Source organism: Diospyros lotus, chromosome 3 (genome assembly GCF_014633365.1).
Source record: "Diospyros lotus cultivar Yz01 chromosome 3, ASM1463336v1, whole genome shotgun sequence".
Lineage (NCBI taxonomy): Eukaryota > Viridiplantae > Streptophyta > Magnoliopsida > Ericales > Ebenaceae > Diospyros > Diospyros lotus.
In genome coordinates this window covers 32625026-32639576 of record NC_068340.1, presented here as the reverse complement: position 1 = coordinate 32639576, position 14551 = coordinate 32625026, and the positions used below count along the sequence as shown (strand labels likewise).

At 36.2% G+C, this 14551-nt stretch overlaps 2 protein-coding genes across 3 annotated transcripts; both read left to right on the top strand.

The window, feature by feature from the left end:
* Window positions 1-3052: 3052 nt before the first annotated feature.
* LOC127796801 (V-type proton ATPase subunit F) lies at window positions 3053-7456 on the top strand. The gene is made up of 5 exons (XM_052329203.1): window positions 3053-3211; window positions 4117-4196; window positions 5274-5355; window positions 5966-6048; window positions 7038-7456. The coding sequence occupies exons 2-5, from the start codon at window positions 4134-4136 to the stop codon at window positions 7200-7202; spliced, it is 393 nt and encodes a 130-aa protein (XP_052185163.1). The 5' UTR covers window positions 3053-3211; window positions 4117-4133; the 3' UTR covers window positions 7203-7456.
* A 3132-nt stretch (window positions 7457-10588) lies between these two features.
* Window positions 10589-13298, top strand: LOC127798436 (uncharacterized). Of its 2 annotated transcripts, none has more exons than XM_052331999.1 (3): window positions 10589-10793; window positions 10916-12863; window positions 12972-13298. In XM_052331999.1, the coding sequence occupies exon 2, from the start codon at window positions 11168-11170 to the stop codon at window positions 11795-11797; it is 630 nt and encodes a 209-aa protein (XP_052187959.1). In that variant the 5' UTR covers window positions 10589-10793; window positions 10916-11167; the 3' UTR covers window positions 11798-12863; window positions 12972-13298. The 2 variants fall into 2 exon arrangements, with proteins under 2 accessions (XP_052187959.1, XP_052187958.1); XM_052331998.1 differs by having other exon boundaries at window positions 12967-13298.
* Window positions 13299-14551: the final 1253 nt, after the last annotated feature.

Sequence of the window (14551 nt, the reverse complement as noted above, 5' to 3'; positions counted from 1 at the left end):
CACCGCATCAAATCGGGCAGTTTTTTTGGTGAGCGGTTCGGCACGGTTTAAAAAAAATGCAAACCGCACAATTTACGGTTTAAAAATTTGGCATTTTGGTTTTAAAATCAAACCGCCCAAGTAAATTTTAATAATAAAATAAATAAAATATAAAAGGCACATCTCATAACCCTAATCAGTTCCAAGTTCAAAGCCCTTCTATGTCTTCTCTCTCCCACTGCCAGCGCTGCATGCTTCCAACCCACCAAAGACTCAAGGGGATCTGCTGATTTGATATGGTTTCACCAAGGAGAAGTGGAGAGAAGCAGCCTGAAACTAAACTCTTCTTTCGTTGCCTGGAAATCGACCGGCGAGAAGGCGCTGAGGAAGCAGCTAGCGACGAAGTCAGCACCGACGACGGAAGGGGTGAAGAAGCGCACAGGTTCCGACCGGGGACGGTGGCTTCGAATAACACCGCAAATTTCAAACTGTGGTTAGTACCCCACTCATTAATCATAGACCGAATCATGTGACTGATAATCTACAGATGTTTACAACAAATGTATACACAAAGAGAGAGAGAGAGAGCTACCTGTTCACGAGAAGTAGTGTTTGTGCTTTGTTTACCAAAAGTTGTAATTGGGTTCTCAAATTCCTCCAGTTTTCGTTGTGGGTTTTAGATCACTCATCGCATGTATTTTCAATTGCTACTTTTAATTCTATGTTTTTGTCAATTATATGCGTTTCCCTTGGGTATTACGATAATACTTATATGTGGTGTTTCAATTTCAGCAGATTAAGAGAGAGGATTGGGTTGTACTTTTATGTAGATGTACTTTTAGATCTGTTCTTCCGTTTTCTTCAGCTTTCTAGTTGAAAGATTAATGCAAGATTAGTCAGTAATCTGTTTGTTAAGCAAGTATGATCAACATTGCAACAGACCGCGAAAACCGCACCAGACCACACCGCAATTGTGGTGCGATCTGGTGCGGTTTTTGCGGACTAAACCAAACCGTGAGGTTTGGTATAATATCAAACCGCACCTACGGTTTGGTGTGTTGAAAATAGCCTAAATCGCCCAAATCACACCATGAACACCCCTACTATTAATATATGCGTAATGTCTAAGAGAGTAATAATTTTATTATATATTTATTTTTTTATGAGTCTATTTATTTTCTATCTTTGGAAACATCTGTATTATGGTACTTACCACAATTTTTTATGTTTTTTGTTTTTTTATAGATAACAAATTGTAAAATTTTTAAAGATGTTTTATATTTATATATAACCTTTTTTTTAATAAGTAATCGAGATATTCAAGACATGGTTACCTTTTTTTATAAGTGATCAGGGCGTTAGTAAAAGCATGAGTTATGCTGAAAGATGGGGAGTATTTATATAAATTAAGAGGAAAATAGTTATGAAGCTGGTAATACTCATCTCTATAAGAAAATCTTCAAGAGGAGGATGACTTAAAACATTTCTTATATTTGAACAGATATAAACTCTTGGTTGGTTTCCCAGCTCTCAGCTTTACAATTTTATCAACAGATGTAAAAATTTATGGTACTTACAAAATAGAAAGGAAAAATGTAAATTTAATGAAATTAAAAAATATAAAGTGAAAAGACTAGAGAAGTTTGCAAAGAATTTGAAATCAATAATCTTACTCCTTCTTCTTCTATTGTCTGTTAAATCCACTGCAAATATATATGCGATATATATATATATATGTAAAGTAGCAAGGCGCACAACTTCTCTTTTCTCTTGATTTCGGCCCTACTCTCTCACATGCTGCTTCAATTGTCTGGAAAATCAGAGCTACTCCCCCAAGAAATTTGATTTAAAGAAAAACCTATCACGTTAGCAAAAGTGGGAAAAGGGGTTCCTTAGAAAAAAATAACTATCAAATACTGCACAACTAAAAAATTGGATGAAAAATATGTCATTTTCTTGGAAAAAAATGACTATCAAACAAGGCCTAAGTGCAATTGTCTTATGTATGCCTATTAGCCCTTCGTGGTGACCGTTATCAAGATTATCATCATATGCTTTTAATGAGTGCCCCGGTTTAAGTTGACTATATTGGGGACTTTTCCTTTATCTTTATTATTCCCACACATATATATGGGTACGTACATGTATATATATATATATGTATAGGCATGTTTGTTCTTTACATATTTCAATATTTTCAAATAATCAATTTATTTCTTTTATTTTTTAAAAGAAAAATAAAGTGTCAGCCTTTGACTAGAACGTGACATCCATTAGAATAAGAAATGTCATACATTTGCCCTCGGGCTATAGCTGGGTGACTAGAACGTGACATCCATTAGAATAAGAAATGTCATACATTTGCCCTCGGGCTATAGCTGGGTGATAAAGTAGGGAATTATAAAATCATGTTGGAGACTGTCAGTGTGAGATTGATTCTTGAGAAAAGTAAAAAATTTGCATTCTTCTAGAAGTAGTCATTGATAAGTGTTAGTGGAAGCAGCTTAAAAAAAAAAAAAAATCTTGATCACTCAGGCACATTCTTGATTTATCTTCTTCTTGATAACCTTGAAACGGATTCGACGGGGCACGAATGATAACACTAAAAGAAAAGAAATGCCATACACCTTCGTTCGTCATCCAAGGTTGGGCAAAGTAACAACTTAGCAATAATGTGTCAAGTCAATAGTACCCTTAAATTCCTGATTTACTTATTAACTTCAAGAGTTAACCCAGTTAATTCTAATTTTCTATTGCTCTTTGATTTAACACGTTTTTTAATTAAGGCACAATTTAAAATATGTGCATGTTCATCTGTTGCATGAAGAATTATCAGTTTTTTTCTTCATTGACTGTCAAAAGGAAAAAAATAGGTTTATATGAATATGTGGCCATTCACATGCTAATATGATTTCCTTATATCCACATTGCTGCTATCATCCTTCACATGTTGCTTGTGGCCTGGATTTTTTTTTTTGGGTCGTTTCTGTAAGGCCCAACTCTTGGGCCTTATTTTTGAGAAGGCCCAATGAGAGCCAAGCCCATGTGCCAATAGACAGCCACTAGGGCTCCCAGCTCCTTTCCTTCCCCTCTTCTTGTTCTTTTCCGTCTCTCTCTCTCTCATTCTCTTCCAAGAGCACTTCTGCAAATCGCTGGTTTTGTAAAATTCCAACCGTCTGATCTTGAATCCGACCGTATTTTCACCGTGAAAGCGGCCCCGATCTACAAGGAGGTAAGTCTTTTAGTTTTATCAGCAATTATTTCAGCACAGATCCATGATATATACGTATATTCGCACGGTTTGGGTTTGGCCGGATTCTTAAGCTTAGATCTATGGAGGTTCGGCCGTTGGATCTTGTTGGTTTTTGGGTATGTTGGTCGATGGGGATAAGGGTGTCGGGCAGTTGCTTTTGATCGCTGGAAACCACCGGCCATCGTGGCCGGTGGCGACTGCCAGTGTGTTTTTTAGTTTTGGCCGAAAATTAAAAATCAGATCTGTGAAAATCCAGCCGTTAAATCTGTCCCATTTTTTGGTATGTTAACCCCCTTGGCTTGGCGTTTCTAACACCTCTATGTTGTATGTAACATTATTTAGGTTCTAAGGTGTTGCTGAGAGGTATGTTCGGTTCTCCAGTTTCAATGGTCTAGTGGCTTTTACTTAGTTATGCTCCATAGAGGTGTTAGCTTAGCAGTTTTAGTTCAGTTTTTCTTTTTAACTGCGCAAGGACATATGTTGAATAGGTAAGACAGTTTCATTTTGTTAGTCATTGGGAATAAGACATGCATTTACTGTTAATTTTAAAATTTCTGAAATGATTTTGCCCCGGGGGGAGGGATTTAACCATAAATAATACATGGGCATTAGTTAAGTGTGACAAGAATGCTCTGTTTTACTGTTAAATCGGTATAGTCTGAGGCTTGTTGATCTCAAGGGCCAAGCCAAGGTCAATCTTGCATTGGGATCAACACTGGTCATGGACCCACCTCCTGGTTCGTGACACCTAGATTTATTTTCTTATGGTGCATCTTTTAATTGGATGCTTGAATGAGGCAAATTTGCCTGTTTGGCTTTTAGTTTGTGTTTCTGAGGAGGATTCACAGAAACATATGTCATTCTCATATACTTGTCGTCTGCAGCTTTATTATCTGTTTGAATGGCCAACAGAGTTCAAATTCCAACAAGAAACTCTGCACTCATTGCTATGATTGCCGATGAGGTAAGAATCTCAAGCTCTTTGTGACTGCTTTACTTTAATGGTGGAACCACCCAGTATAGAAGATGATGTAGCACAGACCTGGTATTCTGAGTATATTTTAGTGGCTTATTTATTTAGGATTAAAAGGCTAGAGAAAATTGTTGAAAAGGCTAGTGTTTAGATATATTATTAGGTGTGATGCCAAGAAGGCTGAAAGGATGAATATCAGGGGGCTGAAGCAGGTCTGCACGCAAAGTTATGAATATAATTTTCTGAAACTGAAGATTAGGGAAGATGAGAAGAAAATAGCTCCTAGGCATCACACCTAGGAGAATTGATTGAGTCTGAAGTGTAATGGAAAAGTAGAAGCGAGAATGAAATTAGCTTGAGCTGATACAGTAAAGATATGGTATATTTTGATTTAAACTAAAGCTCTTATTAATGCAAAATGGTGACAGTCAATCTGTGGGGTTTATGTGGAGATTATGGGTGGCTGATTAATTAGCCCTCTTTCAGCTGTTTAAATTAGCGTGTTAACTAATTTCTAAGTTTCCTTATACTGGAAATTCTGTAAAGTCAATGTGTTTCCTTTTGTGTAGAGAATAGATCTTTTTGTTTAGCTGTAAGTTACCTAATTAGTATAGATGTATCTTCTCAGTTTAGGTTTCCTAATTAGCTTGTAGGTTTCCTAAGTCAAGATTGTACTCTATATATTTATACTGATCAAAATGATAAAGAAATCAAGTTCTTCTCAAATATTTCTGCACAATCCATCTGGCCGACTCAAAACAGTAGGGCATGAAGTTTGTTTGAGTTGAGTTGAGCTCAAGCAGAGTTCAGTTGATCAATTTAGTGGGTACTGGTACCGTCATTTTCTTTTGGTTACCTCTTTCAAAGTAACATGTTATGTACATGTAGTTTGTGAGTCTACAATAGGGGCTAATATGTACTTTAGATGCAACATTAATCATATGGCTTGGTTTATGTTTTTTATTGATCTTTATTTAATTATGGTTTCGTAATCAGTGTTTAAGATGTCTGCTAATTTGCTTTTGTTCTTTTGTAGCTTATGTGATCTTTAACTAATCTGATTTTTAGGACACTGTAACTGGATTTCTACTTGCTGGAGTTGGCAATGTGGACTTGCGAAGGAAGACAAATTACCTTATTGTGGACTCAAGTATGCTTTTTGGATCTGAATGTTGTGAATTCTCTTACATGCTGACAACTAGGATCTCTGTGATTAGCCATTAGTGATTGGGGAAGTTTCTCCATTATATTTCAATTGTAATTTTATATTATATTTTATTTTATTTTCTTCCACATCTAAATTGAAAATTACCCATTCTTTTGATGTTTTGGGAGTCTAAACACCACAAAGAGTAAACATCCCAAGAATAATTGACTGGCTCATGATCTTTTGACATTTCCTGGTTGTTCCTTGGTGATCGCACCAAAACAAATGGCTAAGCTTAGCAATTTACAATCCAATAAATTGGGGAAAAAACTGTGTAAAATGAAGCTGGTTTGTCAGCATACCCTATTCAGACCGTTAAAAGATGTCAATTACTTTGGTCCTTATGCTGCTGATGTTTTTTCCCAGCAGCCAAAATGTTGTCCCTTTAGAATGGAACTGAAAAGCTAAAGAGGGAAAAGAAAAATGGACATCCAATTTGTCTTTTTAAACTGTTGAGAAGAAAAGAATAAATTTTGAACATGACAATACCATGGACTTGGAACCAACTTTTACAGGACACCTGATTCTTGTTTTTGTTTTTTCTAATTTTCAGAAACAACAATGAAACAAATTGAGGATGCATTCAAAGAGTTCACAGCGAGAGAGGACATTGCAATAGTGTTAATCAGTCAATATGTAAGTGATTACTTCTCTCATTTATTATTTTTTGGTTGGTCTATTATGCTCCTCATTGGTTATGCATATGATAATTTTTGAATTGGTTAAATTGGTGCAAGTCTATGTGAAATCTTATATATCTCAACCACCTCATAGATGCCTTTCCTCCTGTCTAATTATGTGGAGAAAATTTGAAATTTTAAGCATTCATGTTTTACAAATTCTGGCATGTTAATATCACTAGACATTTGGCAATGAATCCTTTCTTGCACTTGGCAAAGGCTGGTTAGCTTTTCTAGATGAAGAAGATATTATTAAGATGCTTGATTGCCAAACAGCCATTGATCTGAATGAAGCAGCTGTTAAGCAAGATTGGTAGGATTGACTACTGGAGTTGCTTGCCAAAATAGATAGTGTGATGTGTCCATGCCATGTGGAACAGAAACCCTGAAGATGAGTGAGCGTAAGGTGAGAGTTTTTCAAGTTGTACTGTTTAGGTTGTGGCCTTAGTGATGAGTTGTAAGATCCTCTGTTTAACCGATGGTCTTGTTATGTTCTCAGGAACCATCAATTACCCAGGAACATCACTGAAGGAGAATAAGAATTAGCTTGGCGTTTACAAAAACGAAAGTAAGTAATAATAAGAATAAGAATTAGCTTGACATCGGAATTCTGTTGAGCTCATGGGCGTCTGGTGAGAATTAATGAATATGAAATATAAGCAGGTAAGAGTTTTGTATAAAATTAGACATAAAATACTAATTGCCTAAAAAGTTGCATGCTAGTGTATGAACAAAATTTTTTGTTACAAAGAATATATTGGCGAAGTTTGGAATTAATTTTTCTATGTCCTCGCGTTCATCATGATTATTGGAGACATGCTAGTGCCTCAAAACTCCTGGTCCATGTTGTATAACATGGGGGTTGTAGGCATCAGGGATGGGATTTTTGGATTGCTGTGCCTCCTATTAAGTTGGCCCCTAAGCCTTTTCACTTCTATTGTTCAGGTTGCAAACATGATAAGGTTCTTAGTAGATAGCTACAACAAAGCGATTCCTGCAATTTTGGAGATCCCATCAAAGGACCATCCTTACGATCCCACACACGATTCAGTACTTTCACGAGTGAAGTACCTCTTCTCAGCTGAGTCAGTGGCGTCTGGGAGGCGTTAACTTACCACCACCGGAAGCTGTTAAGAGTTGTGCCCTGAACCATTTGATGTAGTAGTTTGCGCTGGAGTTGCTCCTTGTCTTCGGATTATTATATATATTGTGTCATATGCACAATAAGCAATGTTTATGAAAAATAAACAGAGAACTGAAGGAAAGTTCGTATATCTGCGTTTTCATTTGAAAACAGCCAAGAGGAGAGGGCTGTTTCTGTTGATTGCTACCTTCACTTTTTATGTATTCGGCATTTCCAGTTATTTATTATCTGTTTATATTGTTTTATCAAAAAATTAGTGCGTTTGATAGTGTTTTCATCATCAACTAATATTTCCTTTCCACAAAATTTTACTCATTTCTTACCGAGTACATAAAAATCTAAAAATTGAGTTGATGAAAGGTGTGCGTGCGTGTAGGTCTAGCCAAATCTGGATAGAATTAAGAATATAAAATTTAAAGGCAGTAGTGATATTTTAGCCTTTCGGTTCTTCTGTTCGTTTTGGAACAAAAACAAGCTGGTAAATGCTCTGCTTCGCGCTGCTGGTAGCTTACTTGAAACCATGTATCATCAAGTTTAAATCCAGAATTGATGTTGCCAGCAACAAGACCCCCCATTAAAAGGAAAGAATAATCAAGCAACATGATTGATTTGCAATTCCTATGGAAATAAAATTGGAAACCTATAAAATGCCAATAAAGGCCCACATGATATCCAGACAGGTACTGAATTTTCATTGCTGATGCATGGGGTTGGACTTACTCGTGAAACCCAATCCCAATATATCAATATGTAGGATCCTCTGTGGCCATTGAAGGAGATAAAAAGTGAGTAAAGAAAAATGCAAAAGGGAAGCCCAAAAAAGAAAAAGAAAGGAAACCTGGTTTGTGCTTGGTCTTTTAAGATAAAAATTTATGTGAAAATAACACGAAAAATATTCTTTACATTGTAGTTTTTTGTGTTTGTAATATAATTTTAGTTTTTGTCTCAAAACTATTTGCAAGTTATCAAAATGATTTAAATAAGTATTTTTCATATATTGATGTAAAATGTTTGTTTTTTATGGGATGTAAAATACTATTTTAAAAATAATATTCCTCTTTTTTATTTTCAAAATATAAAAAATTAATAAAATCAATTTAGGTTACCTTTTATAATAGGGAAATTCTATTTGCAACCACATATTTTACTCTTCGTAACCTACTTTTAATATTCCTAAAATATCCTCAAATGAAAACTCATATTTGCCCTCATTTAAATCGTTGAAAATCAATCATCCACCATTACTCTTCAAACGCGTGCACCCACTTTCTCATCCACTATCGCCACAATCACTTTTTCAAATAGCAGCAACTATAGTAAATCAATATAAAATAGTAAAAAATTATTAATATTTTTAAAAATTAAAATAATTTCTTAATATTATCAAATAGCATGCATTTATATAATTTATATTTAAAAATAACATAATTTATAACATCATAAACATCGATCACTAGTTAAATCACATAATTTATATATATTACGAATAAATTAAATCACATAATTTACATAGATGAGTGATGAATTAAAAAAATAAAATTAATTAAAAAATAAAAAATACTCTTCCCTGAAGCCCCGAACCCCGGGGTTCGGGGCCTGGGGGATACTCCGAAACTTGGGATTCGGGCGATTTGAATTTTCCCGAATTTCGAGATTCGGGACATCCTCCAACCCCCGAATCTCAAAATTCGAGAGATTGAAGGAATTCCGAATCTATGAATTCGGAGAAAATCAATTCTCCCAAACCTTGAGATTCGGGAGAATTGATTTCTCCTGAACCTCAAGGTTCAGGAGATATATATATTTTATATATTATAATATATAGTTATAATTATAATTATATATATAGTTATACATAATTATATTACATAAATTATTATATACATACATATTTTATATACATAAATTATTATAACTATAACTATTATAAAATATAAAATATACATAATATATATAACTATTATAAAATATAAAATAATAGAAAATCAATTCTCCCGAACGGGAGAATTGATTTCTCCTGAACCTCAAGGTTCAGGAGATATATATATATTTTATATATTATAATATATAGTTATAATTATATATATATAATTATATTACATAAACTATTATATACATACATTAATTATATATATAGTTATAATTATATATATATAATTATACATAATTATATTACATAAACTATTATATACATACATAAATTATTATAACTATTATAAAATATAAAATATGTATAATACATATAAAATATAAAATTACAAGTTGCCCCCCGAACAGCATAGTTCGGGGGAGCCCCAACCCCCCGAAACTCGCTCTTCGGGGGGCGGGGCTTCCCCCGAACAGCGTGGTTTGGGGGAGCCCTAGCCCCCTCGAACAGCGTGGTTCGGGGAAGCCCCAGCCCCCCGAAACTCGTTGTTCGGGGGCGGGGATTCCCCCGAACAACTGGGTTCGAGGGGTTGCCAGTTTCCTCGAACGCCCAGGTTCAGGTGCTAACCAAGCGTCGGCCAGGAACTCCGACGAGTCCCAACACTATTACATCTACCATGAAATCAATTAAACTAGAAGGTAAAATTTTTACCTGGTTATGCGATTTGGGGGACTCCAACAGGCTGGATGAGGCAAGCAAAGTCGGCGGCGCTGTCACAGAAGAAGAAAAATAAGAAGAAGAATAGGGTTTGATGCGCGTGGGTGTAGTTTTTGAGGGTTGGGTGTGTGGAGGGTATATTTGGTATATAAATGGTTGTAAAAAATAATAAGTGTGGCTGTAAGTAATAAAATTTAATATATTAATTAGAATGGTTAGGGAGAGCAAATTCTATCGTTGTAAATAGAATTTCCCTTTATAATATGCTATGAGATTTTTTTTTTTTTGGCTTTTTCTTTTCTCTTTTCGTGAAAGTCAGAATTTGCTTTCGGTAAAAGTTGTTTAAATCATTAAAAATAATCATTTTGCGATATGGTTATGTGTCACATTGAAAGTTTAGGTATAGGGTTTAAATAATATATTCTTTAATTATTTGATTAGAAAGAAAGGTGCTCTTTATTTAATAAAGTGTTTATTTAGTTGTCTTAAAAGATTAGGTTAAAATGGAACATCTGTCCTTAATAAAAAAAAAAAAAAAAACAAAGGGGAAAAGGCGTTTATGCCCATGCCCTTAGGTCTTGAGTTTATCTGTAAGCCTGTAACGGCGGTGAGATGACGTACAAGTTTGCAACTTGTTATTCACTTGTCAATGGTGTTTTCGCAAATTTAGTCAGAGAGAAGGGCATTTTGGGTATGTAGGGTCGGGAAATTACACAATGAGCACGTTCATGGAGTCTAGTACCTATGCTGTTATTTAAATGTGACTGTGAGTCATTTCAGATCCGGCGATTTCTGGTTTCAAAAGCTCAAGCTCAAGTTCCAATGGCGTAATCGTCATCACCGTGTGAGAGGCAGGGAGACGAAGAGAAAGAGAAGCTCAGACTTTTTTATCCTGTCGGTGAGAAGAGATCCCTCCGCTGCTCGCCTGTTCCTGTCGTAGTCGTCGCTTCCTTAAAGCCTTGGTCTTGTTCAGGTATTCACAATGTTCATTTCTCTTCTTGATTCTGTTTGATGTGATGTTTTTGATTTGGTTTTTGTCTGATCTGTCTCGTTTCGAATGGATCTGATTGTTGAATCCGCGGTTACTTTGACCAGATCAAGGATCCATTTGCAACCTCATATATGCTTGTTGTGTGGTGGTTTACTGAAATCAACGCCGATCTGTTTGGATTTCGGTGGTTATGGAGAAGATCTAGAGGTACTGTTGGTTCCTGGGATTCTAACTCCAAATAGGTGAATTTCTAGAGTCTGAGCCCTTGGTAATGGCTGTAGTGGTAGATCTAGAGTGTTGATGTGTTAGAAAAGGTAGAACTGGAGCGGGTAAATACTAGTTGACTCGGTGATAATATGATTGAAACGATGGTAGTTGTTGCTCAGCATCGGAATCAGTACTACGGTAAGGCCGGGGCTCACTGCCCTTCAAGATTTGACGCATTTGGATCACCTCCTTCCAGAGGCTTCAAAGATATCAGTTGCCGAAGTTTTCAGTCCGGAGCAGGTTTACTCGCAACTCCGTTAAAGGCTTGTTCTACTGCTGGGGGGAAACGGGGATGCTCTTCTTCTCTCAAAACTCCGTCGCCCTCTATTAAGACTCATTCCGAGGAATCTAAGCACCAGAAAAGAACTGTGAAGAGCAATGCAATTCCCATTCCCATTTATGCGGAGGCTGAACATAGCAAGGATGGACTTCTAAACGATCACTTCTACTCGGAACTTTGGGCCGGACCGGCATATTCCAACTCGCCGCCGCCTAGTTCATTGCCTATTCCTAAATTTTCACTCCGTCCAAAGAGGACCGTCTCCCTTGACTTGCCTGCTTCTTCTGCCTCTGATATCAATTTTCGCCCATTAGCCAAATCTGCACCCCCTTCTCCAACAAGGGACCATAGCAATAGTTCTAGATATTTCTTTGAAAGTTCGGCCTCTGCGACAAAGAACTTGCGCCGCATTCTGAATCTTGACATCACAGATGAATGAAAGATGGGAGCATCCGGCTCGTGTAAATAAACTGTGTTGCAGACTTGGTCAATGGTATAGAGTATGTATAGTTAATAACTTATTCTGTAAGTCGACTCTCTAGAAGTTTTTTCAGTGCTTTGTAGTGGTGGCATGTGAGAAGTGATAACCGGTTGAGCAACAATCTCCAGACATTGCATTGGCAATTGATGTGGGAACCACTTGTAAAACTCTGCAGCAGATGTGGTTGGAGTTAAGGGCTGATGGAAATATTTCAGAATCAGAGAGAATTTGATGGATGGGTGGTAGATATCTGCACTCCCTTAGCCTGGGTTCATGAACTTGATTATCAGTATCCATTCATCTGAAAGAGAAGTTAAAGCTAGTTGATTGAAGAAGATATGGTACTTGGGCTTTAAGTTTATATACTCTGTATATATTGTAGAATCCTGACACCATTAGTTATACAACTTCCCTAAGATTTTGTTTGTTCTTTCTTCTTATAGACATCTTTGGTCCTTAATGGTAACTCCCCTATTTCGGTCCTGCAGTTTGTGTTCACTTTTAGTTCGGTCTTCCCTGATCTGGCTTCCTAGACAATGTTCGTTTTCTTCCTACCTCTTTTTTTATGTTAATATGGCCTGAATGGGCTACTTTCGCATGTGTGTCTCATTGGTCTCGTTTCTTTTCTTCTGTTTTCCTTCTTTTGGGTAGATGTAGCTCCTAATCTTCAGGCTGAGAGCGTTTTATGCTCCCTCACCATCTTCCTGGTTTTTAATATGGAAAGTTGGAAGGAAAGTAGTTTGTTCCCTCACCATCTTTAGTTCACCCTCACCAACCGCAACAACCCCCCCCCCCCCCCCCCCCCCCAAAAAAAAAAAAAAAAAAAAAACCACACCCAACCCAACCCAAAACGAAAAAAGAGTTAAAAAAAAAAAAAAAAAGGGCAACAACCCTAAGGGCATATACTCGTCATTCACTGTCCAATTTTAAGCCCCCCTATTCTAGTTTCGTGTTCAACAGTGTGTCATGCTATTCTGTTCAGTCAGCATGTGTTCTTGAAGGAGGACGGTTGATTACCGACAAGGTAAATCATCTCTTAACCATTTGTCAGAAATATATTAGTTGATCCTGTTGTTATGACCTCTCAGATAATGTTACTATTTTTTTTTTGGTTCTTTGCTCGACAGTGTAGGAAAAGCGAGCAAGCGAGCACAGGAACTTTCCGGTGGTTGTTTCTCAATCGTGACGTGTTCTGGACTGGCAACCCCCTTGAACTGGGTTATCTGAATGCCGTTGTTTTCGTTCATCTGTGTGCTACCCAATAAGCATGTAATCTACCTTGTGTTTCCAAAGTTGCCATTGTCTTTACTTGTGTTCTATATCGTGCCCAGCCTGCCTTTGGTCTGTTGGAGCCCGATGCATAATGTTGGATGCTGAGGACGATGGTAACTGATATACTTGTTCCTGCCATGTTATAATGAGACTTCAATGCAGACGTTTGTGTCTTCTTACCGTGTTACTTTCCGCTAGTTATTAGATTTGCAGTGGCTTCATGCTCATGGTTGTCAAATTACTCTTTGAATGATTTCTTGTGGTGCATGCATGGAAACAGGGCCCGTTTGTTATGGTTTCGAAGTTATTTCTGGGCGGGGATCGCAAAAGCTTCATAGAATATATTTTGGGAGTTGGTTTTGGAAATTATTTTTAGGCGATTGATTTTAAAAATATATACATAGTTTTAAATATAACTAAGAAGATATTTTTGTTGCTGTAAAAATTACTCTGATAATGAAAATAAAAATGATTTAAAAAAAATTGTAGTTTAAAGCACATGAATCATAATTAAGTATGCTTTTCTGGTAGCCGGAAGTGAAGTTTGTTCATATTGTTGGCTGTGATGATAAGATTGTTGTTTTTTGGTTAACTGATATTTTTGATAAAAGAGTTTTCTTGATTTGGGAAGTCTGAGAATTGTTTCTTGGGCTTGTTTCTTTCTGTCTTTCTTTTTTTATTAATTAATTAATTTTTTTAAGGATTTTGAGAGAGAATAATAGGAAAATCAATGTGATTTGAATATATATATATATATATATATTTGTAAGTAAATATGAATATGACTGCATTAGATCAGGGATGTCATCCTAGAATATGTACGATGCCCACTCTGACTGTGAGGCATTGCCTTCCACTTCGATTAAACTTAAAAAGGGTGAATCTGGACAGTTAACTGCAATTTATGAAGTGCCCTGGATATGTGGGTTTTTTTCAGTGGTCGGGGGCTACTAGTGCACGTTGGACTCAGATTTCACTTTCACATTGTAGGACCCCTACCCCTACCGCTGGCCCTGCCACGTCCCCTTTCGCTTTGATTTTTGATATTATTTATTAAACTTTTATAAGAAAAAAAAAAAGAGAAAAATCATGCATGATTACTTTTGCCTGTCTTGAATTTGAGTAACACGGACTTGACCACTGTGTCTTCTGTTTCTTTCCTTTTTTAATGTTTTAATGGTTGTGCCGAAGGCAAACTAACCAGACGAGGATTTGATCAGCCCACGGTGGTGAGAATAATGAGCATAAAAAAAAGGGCAATATTTATTTGTCAGTGACATTTTTATTAATATTTATTGAATTGTTGTGATTTATCTAAAAATTCAATTTGTTTTAACATTATATGTTTAATTTTAATTTTTAACATTATAAAATTAAATAAATAAATTAAAACCATGTCAAATGGCTCTTCCAAAAAAGAAAGCAACATAAAGAAATTAT

Bases quoted from the DNA above. Each gene is read 5' to 3' on its own strand.
- LOC127796801 (XM_052329203.1), top strand. From the start codon at position 4,134: ATGGCCAACAGAGTTCAAATTCCAACAAGAAACTCTGCACTCATTGCT. The intron at 4,197-5,273 runs GTAAGAATCTCA...TCTGATTTTTAG, and splicing joins TTGCTATGATTGCCGATGAG to GACACTGTAACTGGATTTCT. The intron at 6,049-7,037 runs GTAAGTGATTAC...TCTATTGTTCAG, and splicing joins TAGTGTTAATCAGTCAATAT to GTTGCAAACATGATAAGGTT.
- LOC127798436 (XM_052331999.1), top strand. From the start codon at position 11,168: ATGATTGAAACGATGGTAGTTGTTGCTCAGCATCGGAATCAGTACTAC.